Source organism: Mobula hypostoma, chromosome 3, assembly GCF_963921235.1.
Source record: "Mobula hypostoma chromosome 3, sMobHyp1.1, whole genome shotgun sequence".
Taxonomy (NCBI): Eukaryota; Metazoa; Chordata; class Chondrichthyes; order Myliobatiformes; family Myliobatidae; genus Mobula; species Mobula hypostoma.
This window is the reverse complement of record NC_086099.1, coordinates 81137851-81156223: the sequence shown is the minus strand read 5'-3', so window position 1 is coordinate 81156223 and position 18373 is coordinate 81137851. Positions and strand designations below refer to the sequence as shown.

The following is an 18373-nucleotide window of genomic DNA, read 5'->3' as shown; positions in this document are numbered from 1 at the left end:
GACAAGCTAGAAGGTAATGGGTGAAGCCAGGAGGGTAGGGAAGGGGATGAAGTAAGAAGCTGGGAAGTGATAATTAGAAAAGGCAAAGAGCTGGAGAAGAAGGAATCTGATAAGAGCGGAGAGTCGATCATGGGAGAAAGGGAAGGAGGAGAAGAACCAGGGCGAGGTGATAGGCAGCTGAGGAGAAGAAGTAAAAGGACAGAATGGGCAAATGAAGAAGAGGAGAGAGGGAGGGGGAAATATCATTGGAAGTTGGAGAAATCGATGCTCATGCCATCAGGTTGGAGACTACCTAGATGGAATATGAGCTGTTGCTCTTTCAACCTGAGAGTGGTCTCATCGTGGCAGAAGAGGAGGCCATGGACTGACATGTTGGAATGGAAATAAGGTTAGGAATTGAAACTGTTGGCCACTGGGAAATTCCACTTTTTGCAGATTGAGCTGAAGTGCTCGACAAAGCGGTACCCCAATCTACATTGGATCTTTCCAATGTAGAGGAGTCTACAATGGGAGCAGTGGATACTGTGGACAACCCCAAAAGATTTGCAAGTGAAGTGTTGCCTCACCTGGAAGGACTGTTTGAGGCCCTGAAAGGAGGTGAAGGAGGAAGACAATGGACAGGAGTTGCATTTCTGCGGCTTGCAGGGATAAGCGCCAGGAGGAAGATTCTCTTTTAATGCAACAATCCAGCTGTGCTTTTGCACACACCTAACCTGTCTTCTTTCAAAACAATTTCATCAAATGCTGACATTTGAATTTAAATTTCTCCATCTCTGTCCTTTGTAATTCTAAACAAATTTCCTCAGAACAGTAAGTCTGGTTCCAAGCTAAAATTAATGATGTGTAGGTCTATAAGTGAAAAATGTACTTCAGAGTTCAGCAGCTGACACAAGTGCTTTCTAACTTTCTCAATAAGATATAACACCTGACATGAATTTCTTGAAATCCTTAAATGTTTTCAGAGTTTAAATGCATCCTTCTGCAATACATCCATTCGCGTACATGTTGCTATACATACAGCAGACCTTTCTGGTGCTCTGTTCAGAATTTGGATTAAATTATTTACTTCCAGCTGTATTTCAATTTAATTACCTTAATTAGTTTCATCCTATTTTTTAACCAGTAAAACTAACGAGGATTTCAGAGTCCCCTTTTCCCCATGATTTGTTGCTGGAATGTCTGTAAAACTTAAAGCAAAAAATTCAGTTTTACTGGAGGCAGAATATTAGATTCTGTTTTCCTGAGTTTGTTAATCATCTGGGATAAAAAGGAGGAATATTTGGCAGTGCAGAATGTCAAGCACCAGATCTTGTTTATGAAACCCTTTTACTCCATAGACACTTTGGTTATTTTATTGAAGTTATTGACATTGTTTGCTATAAAGCCTTGTCTAGCATTGTATTCCATAATATCTATGTATAAATGCTGCATTTGCATTAAATCATTTTGCTTGAATTCTATGCGTATTCTTAACCTTTACTTTTTATCTCTGGTTGCTTATACATAGCCTTTCAGCCACATGCATCACTCATTGAAAACTAATTGCTTTTGTTTTTTATGCTTCAAACAGCATTCTCCACTTATTCTACATAATACATTTATCTCTTATTTTTGGAGCTTGCTGTATGACATAAAGCCAGGCAAACTGCCAAGTAAGCTAAGTAAGCGGTTCAGTTAGATTTCTAGCTATCCAATTACCGACAATTAGAATCAAATCAAATTAATGTATCATAGAATTTTAAAGTCTAACATTGTATGCATCTTTCAGTTACTGTACCAGTAATAACAAGTAACTATTGTATATTATTAGACCTGTAAATATTTACAGTAATATACTGTATGTATAATCCAGTTTAGAACATTTTACATTTTTGCTCGATTTTAAGAGATTCAGAGCTCGAAGTTTTTTTTTTGTTTCAAGTCTGATCCATAATGTTGTTGATTTTGTTTCTGTTGTATTGAAGTTCTTAGATCATGTTGTGTATGTGACTATTTACACAACAATATCATTAATAAAAATGCTAGAGGCTGGAGCTAAGTTAACTGGGGCTTTTACTTACGGAACCCGAACTGAACACATATATAGAGATCAATAGGTGCCTAATAGTGCACGCTCAATAACGTGTTACTATGACATAAAATAGTTCCATATTATACAATAAGCTATATGGTGCACTCCTTCCCTTTTATTTTAAAAGTATATCAACTTCTTTTTAAGGGGCACTACGCTAAACAAATACTGTATGTGTACCCTTAATATACAAACGCCACCAACTGTTTAATTCGTAACTTAATAATATGAAATTATAACAAAGTAACATAATAATAATTATAACTGAAGTCTCTGGGGGGGCCTTCTCTGCCTCTCCGGGTAACGTCTGCCCTGCAATGTTTGATTTGGGGAATTAGTCTCCACAGGTACATCAGGTAGGTCCTTAGCACTGATGACAGGCTTATCTGTGGGCGAGGCTGATGTGGTCACATCAGGAGTGTTTGCTTCCATGTCTGGGGAGTCAGGGCAAGATGTTGTTGTGTTTTCTACCTGAGCATTCAGGATTTGATCCACATGACGTGCTTCTATGACATGGGAGTCCAGGCAAGGTGTTGTTGTGTTTTTCCTCTGAGTATCCAAGATTTGATCTACTTGACGTCTCCATACATTCTCTCCCACCTGTACTCTATACATCAGTGGCCCGTCTATGGCAGAAATTATACCCGGCTGCCACTTTTCCGTCCGGTAATCCCGTGCAAGAACTGACTGTCCCACATTGAAGCTCCATGTTGACTTAGCATTCAAGTGTTTGAACTGTCTGTTCTCTACATCACACCATACATTTGGTTTGAGAAGATCCGTGCAGGACCTCAGGTTCCTGTTTAGAAACATCATCGCTGGAGTCTGGTTAGTGGTTGCATGTACTGCATTATGATAGGCAAGGAGGGAGCTGTCTATCTTGTGTTGTAGTCATCGATTTTCACTGTCCCTTGCCTTGAGGGCTTTCTTGAATATCTGTACAATTCTTTCTGCCAAGTCATTTGTGGATGGATGGTAAGGAGCAGAAGTAAAGTGCTTGCTTCCATTGTTCTTCACAAAGCTTTGGAATTCCTCAGAGACAAATTGTCATTCATTGTCTGTGCAGATTTGCTCTGGTATGCCATTCCTGACGAACATGGTCCTCAGCACTGTAATGGTCTTTTCTGATGTGGTTGTCTTCATTTTGATGATCTCTGGCCATTTGGAATGTGCATCAACGGCGTTTAAAAAGATAGAGTCCATGAATGGTCCAGCAAAGTCGATGTGCACTCATTGCCATGGTGATGAGGGCCACTCCCACGGATGGAGAGGGGCTTGTGGTGGTGTGTTCTGGATCTTTTGACATCCAGAGCAGTTCTTGGTCAAGTCCTCAATCTGTTTATCGATTCCTGGCCACCACACATAGGCACAGGCAAGACTTTTCATCTTCACGGTACCCAGGTGCCCCTCGTGCAGGTCCTCCAGCACTCTGGTGCGTAGCTTAGGAAGAATCACAACTCATGTTCCCTGACACACTGACAACTTCTCCTTCCTCGCTGGAAACAGTGTGTTACCTCGCGCTGGCCATCCCTTTACCATGATGTCATGCACTTTTGATGACGTAGGGTCATTGCGTGTTTCCCTTTCAATGAGGCTGTTTGTTACTGGTCATTGGTCCACTATTGTTGTGTGAAAGATCTCTGCTGAATCCATTTGCAGAGTTACCTTGGAAGTGGGCAGTGGTAAATGTGACAAACCATCTGCGTTGCCGTGTTGCTTGGTCCCCTTGTGTTCAATGTCGTACCTGTGACCTCCTTAAAAAAAAAGGGACCATCATTGTAGCCTTTGTGCTGTCATCACTGGAATGCCTTTTCTTGGATTGAAGATTGCCACGAGCGGCTGATGGTCAGTCAACAGAGTAAACTTTTGGCCATACAGGTAGTGACTAAATTTCTTGACTCCCCACAAGAGGTTTAGGGCCTCTCTGTCAATCTGTGCATAGTTGCGTTCAGCTGAAGTTAGCGTTCTTGAGGCAAAGGCTATTGGTCTTTCGGAGCCATCAGGAAACTTGTGCGATAACACAGCTCCTATCCCATGGGGCAAGGCATCACAAGCTAGTCGGATAAGTAAGGAGGGGTCAAAGTGTGTGAGCACCCCATCTGAAGTTATGAGTCTTTTAGTTTCTTGAAACACTTTCTCACAGCTCTCAGTCCACTTCCATTGTGTCCTTGGCTGTAATAGTCATAGTTATACTTTATTGATCCCGGGGGAAATTGATTTTTGTTACAGTTGCACCATAAATAATAAATAGTAATAAAACCATAAATAGTTAAATAGTAATATGTTAATTATGCCAGGAAATAAGTCCAGGACCAGCCTATTGACTCAGGGTGTCTGACCCTACAAGGGAGGAGTTGTAAAGTTTGATGGCCACAGGCAGGCCACAGCTCTGTGCTGCATCTCAGTGGAATGAGTCTCTGGTTGAATGTACTCCTGTGCCCAACCAGTACATCATGTAGTGGATGGGAGACATTGTCCAAGATGGCATGCAACTTGGACAGCATCCTCTTTTCAGACACCACCGTCAGAGAGACCAGTTCCATCCCCACAACATCACTGGCCTTCCGAATGAGTTTGTTGATTCTGTTGGTGTCTGCTACCCTCAGCCTGCTGCCCCAGCACACAACAGCAAACATGATACCACTGGCCTCCACAGACTCATAGAACATCCTCAGCATCGTCCGGCAGATGTTAAAGGACCTCAGTCTCCTCAGGAAATAGAGATGGCTCTGACCCTTTTTGTAGACAGCCTCAGTGTTCTTTGACCAGTCCAGTTTATTGTCAATTCATATCCCCAGGTATTTGTAATCCTCCACCATATCCACACTGACCCCCTGGATGGAAACAGGGGTCACCGGTACCTTAGCTCTCCTCAGGTCTACCACCAGCTCCTTAGTCTTTTTCGCATTAAGCGGCAGATAATTCTGCTCACACCATGTGACAAAGTTTCCTACCGTAGCCCTGTTCTCACCCTCATCTCCCTTGCTGATGCATCCAACTATGGCAGAGTCATCTGAAAACTTCTGAAGATGACAAGACTCTGTGCAGTAGTTGAAGTCTGAGGTGTAAATGGTGAAGAGAAAGGGAGACAAGACAGTCCCCTGTGGAGCCCCAGTGCTGCTGATCACTCTGTTGGACACACAGTGTTGCAAGCATACGTACTGTGGTCTGCCAGTCAGGTAATCAAGAATCCATGACACCAGGGAGGCATCCACCTGCATCGCTGTCAGCTTCTCCCCCAGCAGAGCAGGGCAGATGGTGTTGAATGCACTGGAGAAGTCAAAAAACATGACCCTCACAGTGCTCGCTGGCTTGTCCAGGTGGGTGTAGACACGGGTCAGCAGGTAGACGATGGCATCCTCGACTCCTAGTCGGGGCTGGTAGGCGAACTAGAGGGGATCTAAGTGTGGCCTGACCTTAGGCCGGAGCAGCTCCAGAGTAAGTCTCTCCAGGGTCTTCATGATGTGGGAGGTCAATGCCACCGGTCTGTAGTCATTGAGGCCGCTGGGGCGCAGCGTCTTTGGCACAGGGACGAGGCAAGACGTCTTCCACAGCACAGGAACCCTCCGGAGCCTCACGCTCAGGTTGAATACATGGCGAAGTACTCCAGAAAGCTGAGGGACACTGGCTTTGAGCACCCTGGTACTGACACCATCCGGTTCTGCAGCCTTGCTTGGGTTGAGACGTTTTAGCTGTCTTCTCACCTGTTTAGGTGAGAAGACACATAATGCATTTAGTGGGTGTAGGACTATTAGGCAAGAACTTGTGGTAGTAGTTCACTAGACCAAGATATGCTCTCAGCAGAGACACATATTCAGACGATGGTGCCTTAAGCACTGCCTCTATCTTGTCTTGAGACGTGTAAGCCATCCTTGTTGATCACAGACCCACAGTATGAGATTCCCTTTTTGAAAAACTCACATTTCTGTCGATTAGTTCTGAGCACATATTCTCGTAACCTGGTGAGTACAAGTTCGTCGTCATCTTTGCCGGAGGCAATAGACAATAGGTGCAGGAGTAGGCCATTCGGCCCTATGAGCCAGCACCGCCATTCACTGTGATCATGGCTGATCATCCACAATCAGTATCCCATTTTTGCCTTCTCCCCGTATCCCTTGACTCCGCTATCATTAAGTGCTCTATCTAACTCTTTCTTGAAAACATCCAGAGAGTTGGCCTCCACTGCCTTCTGAGGCAGAGCATTCCACAGATCCACAACTCTGGGTGAAAGAGTTTTTCCTCAACTCCGTTCTAAATGGCCTACCCCTTATTCTCAAATTGTGGCCTCTGGTTCTGGACTCCCCCAACATCGGGAACTAGCGTATCCAATCCCTTAATAATCTGATATGTTTCAATCAGATCCCCTCTCATCCTTCTAAATTCCAGTGTATACAAGCCCAGTCGCTCCAATCTTTCAACATATGACAATCCCGCCATCCTGGAATTAACCTCGTGAACCTCCGCTGAACTCCCTCAATAGCAAGAATATCCTTCCTCAAATTTGGAGACCAAAACTGTACACAATACTCCAGGTGTGGTCTCACCAGGGCCCTGTGCAACTGCAGAAGGACCTCTTTGCTCCTATACTCAACTCCCCTTGTTATGAACTCCCCTTGTTATGATTTTTGTTGTATCTCTGAAGCACCTTGTGCAACTGTTTCTAATGATATTGAGATGTTTAGTGCTTTCTCGAATGTAGGATCTTTTTCACACAGGAGCTTGCCACACACTAACCTGTCCCTCAATACGTCTGACCAACTCCAAATTGACAACGTTCTGATAATTTGTGCAATTCAGCACAATGTACAGAAATGCTTTCATTTTTGCTCTGATTCCGTTTATAGAATTTAAGTAATAACCAGCGGTATGGGCTTTAAATGCTGTTGGAGAGTGTCTACTATTTGCTTGAAAGTTTTGTCAGCTGGCTTTTCAGAGGTTAACAAGCTCCATTGTAGGCCGTATGTTTTCGTGCCCATTACACTAAGGCTACGTCCACACTACACCGGATAATTTTGAAAATGCCGGTTTCGAGTGAAAACGACAGGCGTCCACACTAAGCGTTTTTCAAAATATCTCCGTCTACATTAGACGGATATTTGGGTGAATCTCCTCCTACTGGGCATGCACAGGACACACAGAAAACAAGCGAAGAGGAGACGATATACTTCGTGCACGTTTGTCCAGTTACAGAGTAGAAAAACTTTAAAGGAATTGCTGTTGGCTCTCGCGCAGGAGGACTTAAAACTTTAAAAAAAAACAAATACTGGAGCGTATGGAGGCAACCAACAGGGAGTTCACGGACAGTATGACCCAGCTGACGACGAACATTGAAAAACTAACTCTGTTAGGTTAATAAAGCACCTTGTTAAATGTATAAAACGTCTGCATCAGTGTTATCTTGTATTTCCATACAATGTTATATTAGGCTGTTAAACATCTATTGTCAGAGAAGTACTTGCATAAATAGGTAAACCACCTTCATACAAGCAAGGACAGAAAACAGGGCGAAGTTAGTATACTTATTTATTCAGTAAGCTATGGGTCAACTGGCTTCAGTCTCGTCCGTCTGTTCTGAAATTGTTGGGTGGTGGCGTTCAAGAAAACAACGAACATCTGTTCCAGCACATCATGACAGCGTTTTTAAATAGTCAAAAAAGCTCACTTTACAATTTAACTCTCACACCGTTCACACCGACTGCGCGTTCTAACAGCTTGCGCAGTACCAAGCAGAAGCAGAAAAAGCATTGTTGTTGTGGTGTTGTCATGACAGCGTTTTAAAATCTCTCCGGTTACCCCGTACACACTACGCCGGATATTAAGCGTTTTCAGATTTATTCACTCTGGAGAGTGTTTTCGAAAATCTCCGTTTTCGGGGGCTGAAGACGCCGGCTCAGTGTGGACGGGAGGGCAAAACGAAGAGAAAAAGCTTTGTTTTCAAAATTATCCGGCGTAGTGTGGACGTACCCTAAGACGCTGGCTTTCTTTTCTGCATTAACATCGTTAGCATCACAATATAACTCTATTCTTTCAATATAAATTGCCCAATCTTCAATGCCACTGTCAAATGCCGTATTGGTTCCAATTAACACCATCCTTGTTGTGTTAATTTATCCTTGTTATGTAAATTTAGCCCCGGTCTCTTGTTAATTTAATCCCAATCCTTTGTTTTCTTTTTGACTCACGTGACCTTTTTTTTGGCTAGAGTCGCGAGTGTACTCTGGCTAGATGTGTGTGTCGCTCTTTTTTTTAAATCTCACTTCTGAGGCAGGCAGACCCTCAGCCCTGGGGTTCGGCACCAGCTGTGGTCTTGCCTGGATGCACTGTGGTCCGACTGTCTCTTTTGGTCTCCCGACGTTCCCAACTCTGGCTGAACTCCCGCTTCTTTTCAGACCTGCGGCCTCACTGCCTCTTCTGAGTGCTGTTATCAATTAAAACACGACCTTCCGATACAGTGCAGGTTCATTAACCTTGTCGCCAATTTGCTGTGTATGTGGCCGTTTACACAACAATATCATTAATAAAAATGCTAGAGACTGGAGCTAAGTTAACAGGGGCTTTTACTTACAGAACCTGAACTGAACACATATATAGAGATCAATACGTGCCTAATAGCGCATGCTCAATAACATGTTACTACAACATAAAATAGTTCCATATTATACAGTAAGCTATATGGTACAGATCATAAGCAATCAGTGCGAACCCTGCACCTCTTTATCTCCTTGCACATTCACATATTCGATTCTGCTGCCTGCTCCCATTTTGCCCATCTGCTGTGAAACTTCAAAGTAAATTTATTATCAAAGTATGTCACCATATACATGCCTGTGATTTGTTTTCTTATGGGCATACTCAATAAACCAAGAAACATAACAGAATTAATGAAAGACCGCACCCAACAGGATGGACGAACAATCAACGTGCAAAAGGCAAGAAACTGTGTAAATATAAAAGAAAAAAAAGAAATAAATACCGAGAACATGAGATGAAAAGTTCTTGAAATGAGTCCATGATTGTGGGAACAGTTCCGTGATGGGGCAAGTGAAGTTGAATCGAGTTATCCCCACTGCTTCAAGAGACTGATGGTTGAGGGCTGATAACTTCCTGAACCCGGTGGTGTGGGTCCTGAGGTGGTGTGAGTACCTTCTTCCTGATGGCAGCAGCAAGAAGAGAGCATGGCCAGGGTGGTGGTGGTCCTTGATGATGGATGTTGCTTTCCTGTGACAGTGCTGCTTGTAGATGTGCTTAATGGTGAGGCGGACTGGGCCGTATCCACTACTTATAGGATTTTCTCTTTAAGGACATTGAGGTTTTCATACCAGACCGTGATGCAACCAGTTAATATATTCTACACCACACATCTATAGAAGTTTGTCAAGGTTTTAAATGTCATGCTGAACCTTTGCAAACTTCTTCGGAAGTAGAGGCGCTGCTGTGCTTTCTTCATAATTGCACTTGCGTGCTGGGCCCAGTTCCGACAGTTCAGATCCTCCAAAATGATTACACTGAGGAATTTGAAGTTGCTGACCCCCTCCATCTCTGATCCCCCAATGAGGACTGGCTCATGGATTGCCGGTTTCCTCCTGAGGTCAATAGACAGTTACTTGCTGACATTGAGAAGTTGCTGCTGTGACTCCCTCCAGCCAGATTTTTCTGTCACCCTCCTATATGCTGATTTGTCACCACCTTTGATTCGGCCACTGACATTGGTGTTGTCAGCAAACTTAAGTATGGCATTGGAGCTGTGCTTAGCCTCACAGTCATAAGTACAAAGTGAGTAGAGCAGGGGGCTAAGAACACAACCTTGAGATGCATCTGTGCTAAAGGTGATTGGAAGAGAGGTTCTTGCCAATCCTTCCTTCAGTTAGTCCTGACGAAGGGTCTCGGCCTGAAACGTCGACTGCACCTCTTCCTACAGATGCTGCTTGGCCTGCTGCGTTCACCAGCAACTTTGATGTATGTTTCTTGCCAATCCAAACTGACTGGGGTCTGCAAGTGAGGAAATCAAGGATTCAATTGCACAAGGAGGTATTGAGGCTTGGGTCTTGAAGCTCAATGAATAGTTTTGAGCGGATGATAGTATTGAATGCTGAGCTGTAGTCAGTAATGACTACCTTGATGTGTTCTTCTTTGCTATCTGGAAGATCCAGATTTGAGTGAAGAGCCAATGAAATGGCTTCTGCTGTGGACTTGTTTTTCTGGAAAGTAACTTGAGCGGATCTTGGTTGCCTCTTAGACAGGAGTTGATATGTTTCATCACCAACCTCTCAAAGCACTTCATCACAGTGGATGTAAGTACTACTGGATGATAGTCATTGAGGCAGATTACCACGTTCTTCTTAGATAGTGGTATAATTGAAGCCTGCTTGAAGCAAGTGGGTACCTTAGGCAGCCGAAGCAAGAGGTTAAAGATATTGGTAAACACTCTAGTCAGTTGATCAGCACAGGTCTTTAGTATTCGGCCAGTTATGTCACCTGGTCTGGATACTTTCCATGGGTTCACCCTCCTGAAGGATGCTCTCATGACTGCCTCTAGAGACTGAAATCACTGGATCATCGGGGGCTGTGGGAGTTTGTGAACGTTCCTCCATGTTTTGACAGTCAAAGTGAGCATTGAAGGCATTGATCTCATCTGGAAGAGAAGCCTTTTGTTGTCACCTATGTCATTTGGTTTCACTTTGAAAGAGGTAATAGCATTCAAGCCTTGCCACAGCTGTAGAGCATCCTTTAGTGATTCAAGTTTAATCTGGAATTGACATTTTGCCAGTGAGATGGCTTCCTGGTGATCTTACTGGTTGTATCTTACTTGGTCGTTAGACCTGAATGCCACTGATCTGGCCCTCAGCAGATTACAGATCTCATGGTTAATCCAGGACTTCTGGTTGGGGAAGGCTGAATGATTTTGTGGGGAAATACTTGTCTTTTTTTATAAAGTCTGTGACCACTGTGGTGTATTCATTCAGATCCTCTGAGTCCTTGAATGCAGACCCATCTACGAACTCAAAGCAATGCTGGAGTCATTCCTCTGCCTCCCATGACCACCTCTTTGTCGTCCTTATCTTTGGAGCCTTGCTCTTTAGCCTCTGCCTGTATGTAGGTAGGAGAAGGGCAGCCAAGAGTTCAGATTTCCCGAACTGTGATCTGGACATGGAATGGTAGATATTGCTTATCATAGTATATATGCTCATGATAATTGGGCAGAAACTTCTTCTAACAAGCCTGATTGTAGTCCCCTACCATGATTTGAAATGTGTCGGGGTGTTCTGGTTCTTGTTTGGTGATGACAGCATTCAGAATCTTGACTGCCTGATTACGGTCGGCTTTTGGCAGTGTGTAAACTGTCAGGGTCACAGAAGAGAATTGTCTTGGTAAGTAGAACGGTCAGCACTTCATCGTTAGATGTTCCAGATCAGGGAACAAAAATATAACAAAACCATCACATCAGAGCACCCAGAGAGTTTATAATGAAAAACAGACCCCCGCCTTTTACTTTATTTGAACGAGCAGTTCGGTCCATCTTGTGTATTGAGAAGCCTTTGGGTCTGATTGCTAAATCTACAGTGTTCGGATTGAGCCATGTCTCTGTGAAGCACAGAACACAGCATTTCTTCACTTCCCTCCAATACAGCAATCTTGCCCTTAGGTCCCCAGATCCCATTGGGACCTTGATGTCAGATCAAAAAAAAATTAAGGTACTTACAAGAGTACTAATGAGTACTAACAAACTTCCAGTTTAAGATGGCGCTACTGAAGCTGTGTGACAGCTCACTTGTAGTTCAGGTGGCAAGGAATACAACTAAAAACATTACTAATAACACCTTTTCTGAAGTAAATTGTAGTTAACTATCACCACAAACAACGAACAAGCAAGCGGAGGTGAAGCTGATTTGAAGGATGGGCCATGTGGGCCATCGCAAAGTGGAGGGCAACGTGTTCAAGAAGGTCACAGACGGAGTTCGTGTCAGTGTTACTGTTGGAGTGAGTGATTTGGAGAGGAGTCGATGCGGAGAGTTTCAATGCCCCAGTCCACCTAACCTGGGTGCGAGGTTGGATTGCTCCAAGTGCCGAGCCAATTTGGTGAGATCGAGAATGGCTTTGGGCTGCCCAAGCTTGTCGCTGTACCAGGGCTTGAGTTTTAGAGCGAGCCACTACCCGGTTCTTGGACAATTTAAAGACTGGAAAGCCCGAGTGTCAGGACTGGAGGTGAAGGTCGGGCTGATTTCACTGCTCTCCAGCGGCTTTTGTCACTGCAAGTTTCGTGCCATTTTTGCCCCACTAATATGATGAACTGAGGTGGCTAATATGAGTAGGCTTGGGCCTACTCCAGCTGATCTGGCAAGTGAATCTAAGGTTCAGCTTGGTTCAGAATGCTGTTGTTTCCTTCTATTGTTTGCGTGATTGTGTTTTTTACCTCTTTTATGGTCTTCTTTAATGTTGGGTTCTTCGGGTTTCTTGCGTTGTGGCTGCAAACAAATCTCAAGGTGTATAATTTATACATTCTTTGATAATAAATGTACTTGAATCTTGAATCTTAAGGGTTAAGCTGTGAAGGAGAATGAGGGACACTATTTTCAATTTGTATAAGGAAAGTTAGCATGAAAAGTGCCAAAAATATAGGTTTTGTTTGATTAAAAACTTCCAGCTATTCTTTTATATTATCCTTTTCAATTAGCATTTCACTGTAAACAACATATTTTTGATATTAATCTTATAACTACATCCACGTGCTGTTGCCTGGTGATTGGTAGAAATTATTGCAGGAGTTCCTCAGGACAGTCTTACAGGTCCAACCATCTTGTTCATCCAAGTCAAAAGATGGGAAGTTTCTGTAACCTTGAGCCCTCCTCAGGTGGTGAAGCGATTTCCTCCAAGCCACACTTATCTTCGCTTCAGATTCAGATTTATTTATTACATGTGTTGCGTGAATGAAATCACCGGAGAGAGAGTTACTGGTAGATACAAAGCAGCTTCTTTATTCGGCAAAACCAGGTACAGCAGGCATCATCATACCGAGATGCTTTCGGTGGAAAGGTCTGCTGGCCATTGTGGGGCTCGACATTTATTTGCTAAACACAAAGGGCAATCCATATTTACAAAGTATAGACAATACTTTCTTTTGAAGCTACATACAAAACTTCACACCTTCTGATTACATCCATCCCACCAGCGCCAGCAGCGTCTGGACTGGTATTCAGGAATCCATTGCTCCAAACTGAATCCACAGTACATTTATTTGGTATTTTACATGCTTAACCTGAAGGACAATCCATATTTGTAAAGTATAGATAATACTGTCTTTGAAACTACATGCAAACCTCACACCTTCTGGTTTACATCCATCCCAAAGGCACCGGCAGCGTCTGGACTGGTATTCTGGGTATTCACAGCTTTTAGGAAATGCATTGTTACAAATGGACTGAGATTCTGGTAGTCACAGCTTTTAGGAAATGCATTATTACAAATGGACTGGGATTCTGGTATTCACAGCTTTTAGGAACAGAAGACTGGTGGCTAAGTGTAAATGACCTAAACCCAAAAATTACTCTTAACAACATGTACATGGAAACATACAGTGTTTTCATTAACAACAGAGACATATTCCAGCACCATCATAGCATGCTCATGATGTTCAGCAGAACAACCCGAGTAGCAGCAGAAACAACAAAACAACAGCAAAACAAACCCCTTGAACTAAAAAGGCAAAATAATGACCTTATTATTTTATGTATTGTAGAATAGATATATTTTTGTATCTTTTTTTTTAAAACATTGCTTTTGTCAGCAAAGTTTTAAAACGTGTTTAAAAATTGAGTGTGGGATGTGGACACTGATGTATTTTATTTTTTATTACAGTCTGCCTTTGAAGCATTTCAGACTTTCTTGTGTCAGGACAACGAAGAGTCTGTTATTATGGTGACTGACCCACCATTTGGGGGCCTGGTGGAGGCACTGGCTCACAGTTTTAAAAAGATTGTTGCCATGTGGAAGACTTCGCAGACTAAAGGTACAAAAAGGTTTCGGGTAGATAGAACAAGAATGTTTTGTATGATATTCGAAAATTGAGTACAGTAGCTCTTTGATCTCCTGAGAGTAGTTCCTGCAAAACCTCATTGGTACATAAACGACCGCATTTGCTTCCTTTGCCTAATCCTCAACTCCACTTACTTTGATACAAATCTCTTGAGGCTTCTTGCTAACAATTAACTAACGACTTCCGTCAACAAATTTCTAATTATGGTCTTTTGAGGGAGGTACAGATTTCCATGCCAGTTCTTGTGCAAAAATACAACCGTGTTATTTTCTTAGTTCAGCTTAAATTTTCTGATTTGCAGTCCATACTGATTGACATAATTTCTTTTAATTACCCTATCAAATATTTCCAATATATTTAAACACTTCCATTGGATCACCTCTATGTCTTTGATCAAGGAAGTTCAAGGCATATTTAATCCTCCTATCTCAGCTTCCTCAGCCCAATATCATTCAGCTGAATCTACACTCTTTACCCTTCAAGTAGAGTTATGATATGCAGTTATGACATAGAGAAAAGAAAATTATATCTGACAAAACAAATGACGATTGTGAAAGAATGTACATGTATACTTTGGTTGAATGGAGAGATATTTTCCCCCTCATAAATTGCACAAAGATTATCAAAGGCAGAATGAATAGTATACCTGCCTGACTCTACAGAAGGAATTAGCTCCCAATACTGAATAGAATATACAGATTTTGGTTAATTTAAAACTTTGTTGAAGCTGAGAATGCCAGACAATGGTCAGTAATAGATGATACTGCCTGCAGTTTACTGATTATCAAACAGAAGCACTCCAGAATTTGGGTTTATATTAGGTGCAACATTTTGTCTAATTTCAGGTTCCACTTCCACGCTTTTCTATCAAATTATTTTACTTGTGAGCGATACTACCTGCCTATAACCAAGCAGTGGTGGCCCTTCACAGTGGCATTATGGTACTCTACCAATAGTCATTTATGAATTAGTTTCATTAAAGCCAGTCTTATCACCCTTAATCACTTTCAACTATATTTGTCACGACATGATTTGAACCTGTTTTGCTTGGCTCAGTGATCGGCATGTTTATTTTAAAGTGTTCTTTGCTTGTGGAAACTTGTTGCATAAATGATTACTTTCTGAATTTACTACTGCTGCAGATGATCATGATGAAGAGAAAATAATAGCTAAGAGGGTTAATAATTGAATATCAGTTTATTCACATATGAATGGACCTTGGATCTGGTTGTAGATTAATTTGCTTGGCTTATTTGAGATACCATATGTGTATTTGTTTTGAATTGATATCAAAATTACAAGCAGCTTTTAGCTACTTACCCATATTGAACCTGCTAGCCTGTTTGTGAAGGCTGTATTGATCTAGATTTTCATTCCTGCTGTTTTTCAGTGTTAGTAAAGTATTTTACACCAAGAGTGAAATGAGATAATGACTATTTTAGGGATTATTTCACGACATGCTAAAAATTTAACAGGGTTCCTCCGACCATGTGTCGCTCTTGTACCACTTAGCAGTTTGCTTTGGGAGCTTTGTGGTGGAGCTTGGAACTGTGTTGTTCAGTTTTGGACTTCTGGAACAATTTGTTCAATCCATCCAGTGTTGGCATCCTTATCAGGCAACTTCCTTACTACTGATTGCATGAAAATTTCTGAATCTGCAGCTACACGATGGGAAGACAGAATATTGGAATCTTAGAGGCGTGATTGAAGCTAGATTGTGTGTCAGGCTGCAGTGGAGTCCAGTAGATAAATACACGTGACAGCTACTCATAAATTCCTGGATGAGGTGATAAATTCCTGGATGAGGTCTTAAATACACCCAATGACCTGGCCTCCACAGCTGCATGTGGCAACAAATTCCACAAATTCACCACCCTTTGGCTAAAGAAATTTCTCCACATCTCTATTTTGAAAGGGTGCCCCTCTATCCTGTGGGAAGCATCCTTTACACATCTACTCTGTCTAGGCCTTTCAACATTCGAAACGTTTCAGTGAGATCCCCCTCATCCTTCTGAATTCCAGCGAGTACAGACCCAGAGCCATCAAACCTTCCTCGTATGATAACCCTTTCATTCTTGGAATCATCCTTGTGAACCTCCTCTGCACTTTTTTCTAAGATGAGGGGCTCAAAACTGTTCACAATACTCAAGGTGAGGCCTCACCAATGCCTTATAAAGCCTCAGCATCACATCCTTGCTCTTGTATTCTAGTCCTCTTGAAATGAATGTTAACATGGTATTTGCCTTCCTCACCATCGACTCAACCTGCAAGTTAACCTTCAGGGTGTTCTGCACAAGGACTCCCAAGTCCCTTTGTATCTCAGATTCTTGGATTTTCTCCCTGCACATTTATTCCTACTACCAAAGTGCATGACCATGCATTTTCCAACATTGTATTTTATTTGCCACTTTCTTGCCCATACTCCTAATCTGTCCTTTTGCATCCTACCTGTTTCCTCAACACTACCTGCACCTCTGCCAATCTTCATATCATATGCAAACTTGGCAACAAAGCCATCTATTACATCATCTAAATCATTTATATACTGCATAAAAAGAAGTGGTCCCAACACCGACTCCTGCAGAACCTCACTAGTCACTGGCAGCCAACCAGAAAAGGATCCTTTTATTCCCACTTGCTGCCTCCTACCAATCAGCCAATGCTCTAACCATGTTGTAACTTTCCTGTAGTACAATGGGCTCTCAACTTGGCAAGCAGCCTCATGTGTGGCACCTTGTCAAAGGCCTTCTGAAAGTCCAGATACACAACATCCACGGCATCCCTTTAACATATCCTACTGGCAGTCTCTTCAAAGCATTCCAACAGGTTCGTCAGGCAGGATTTTTCCTGAAAGAAACCATGCTGACTTTGTACTATCTTGTGTTGCGTCACCAAGTACTCCATAACCTCATCCTTAACAATCGACTCCAACATCTTGAGATCAGGCTAACTGGTTTATAATTTCCTTTCGGCTGCCTTCCTCCTTTCTTAAAGAGAGGAGTAACATTTGCAATTTTCCATTCCTCTGGCACCATGCTTTCTGAAAGTTCATTTCTAATGCCATCACTATCTCTTAATGCTACCCCTTTCAGAACCCGCGGGTGCAGTTCATCTGGTCCGGGTGATCAATCATTTCTCAGTTTTTATTACGTAGAAGAAAGTGAAACAACTATCATAGTTTAACTCTCGTAGTCCAGAGCATGCATCACTTAGATAAATGAAATGTAAAACAAACTTACCAAATAAATATTTTGCATCGTACCCTGGAGATATTTGCTGAGAGAATTTGCAGTTGCTGTGAATTCTATGTGGATTTTTATTCACTTTGAAATCTGAACCATCAATAATACTTTAAAAATCATCTGGTAAAAGGCTGGATTGATTCCTCTTGAGTTAGCATATTTCACCTTAAAGAAAGAAGAGAACTTCCATTTACTTAACATAAATTCCTAGCCAAATGGTAGTTTCTCATTCCATGTGAAGCTTTTTATTCTGAGGAATTTTGCACTTTGGTGGCTTATTATTCTGTTTTGACTTCATTCTGCAGATGATGAATTACCAATATTTTGGATTTTTCCATACTTCTTTGAACCTCGCATTCTGCAGTGTTTCCCATCATTCAGCATGCTTGATTATCAGGTGAGTAGCTTCTCGGTACATGTAGTTTTTGCACTGCTACTTGGGTACATTTCACTGAGATCTAAAATCAGATTAAATTTTAGATCAGGTTGTGACTTTGTCTAACATCAAAAAAGTTAAGGCAGTCACTTGTTAACTTGCAACCTCTCATTGGCTTTAAATATAATTTATTTAGGTGCCAATTGCCGTAAAAAGCTCTAAATCTGTAAGTAAGCACAGTGTGAAATTATTAAAACACTAACAGCAGGATCAGCAAATACTTAATTCTGCTTTGGCACACCAGCCAGGTTAAATATAGAGGCTCAAGTGATGTGCAATATCGTCCAATGCTGCCACACTTGTATCTGATTGATTTATAAATGGCATCGGTGGACAAGAGGGAGCTCGTCTATTGTTAAACTACGAATTGTGAACTCTACAAGGGAACAGTTGTGATTTTGGACTAATTGAATCAACAGAGGATGCTCCCCACTGGTAGGAGCGAGCGATATAAATAGCACCATTCACGGGCTTTCAACTTTTGCTGGCAACCCAATTGAATTGTGATTCATTAGCAAGGGTAAATAAAAAATAAGGTTGGAATAGACTATTGTTAGAGTGGGGAGGCTTTGGCTTAACAGGCTTGGGCGAGT

The 18373-nt window shown here is 42.2% G+C and overlaps 1 protein-coding gene across 2 annotated transcripts in view; it reads left to right on the top strand.

Annotated features, from left to right (window-relative positions):
- Positions 1 to 18373, top strand: part of zcchc4 (zinc finger, CCHC domain containing 4) — a 108236-nt gene that overhangs the window by 58981 nt on the left and 30882 nt on the right. For both annotated transcript variants that reach the window (XM_063043345.1, XM_063043346.1), the window contains 2 exons: positions 13925 to 14075; positions 17650 to 17741. In XM_063043345.1, coding sequence (XP_062899415.1) covers positions 13925 to 14075; positions 17650 to 17741 — 243 coding nt within the window. The remainder of the gene's footprint in view (positions 1 to 13924; positions 14076 to 17649; positions 17742 to 18373) is intronic.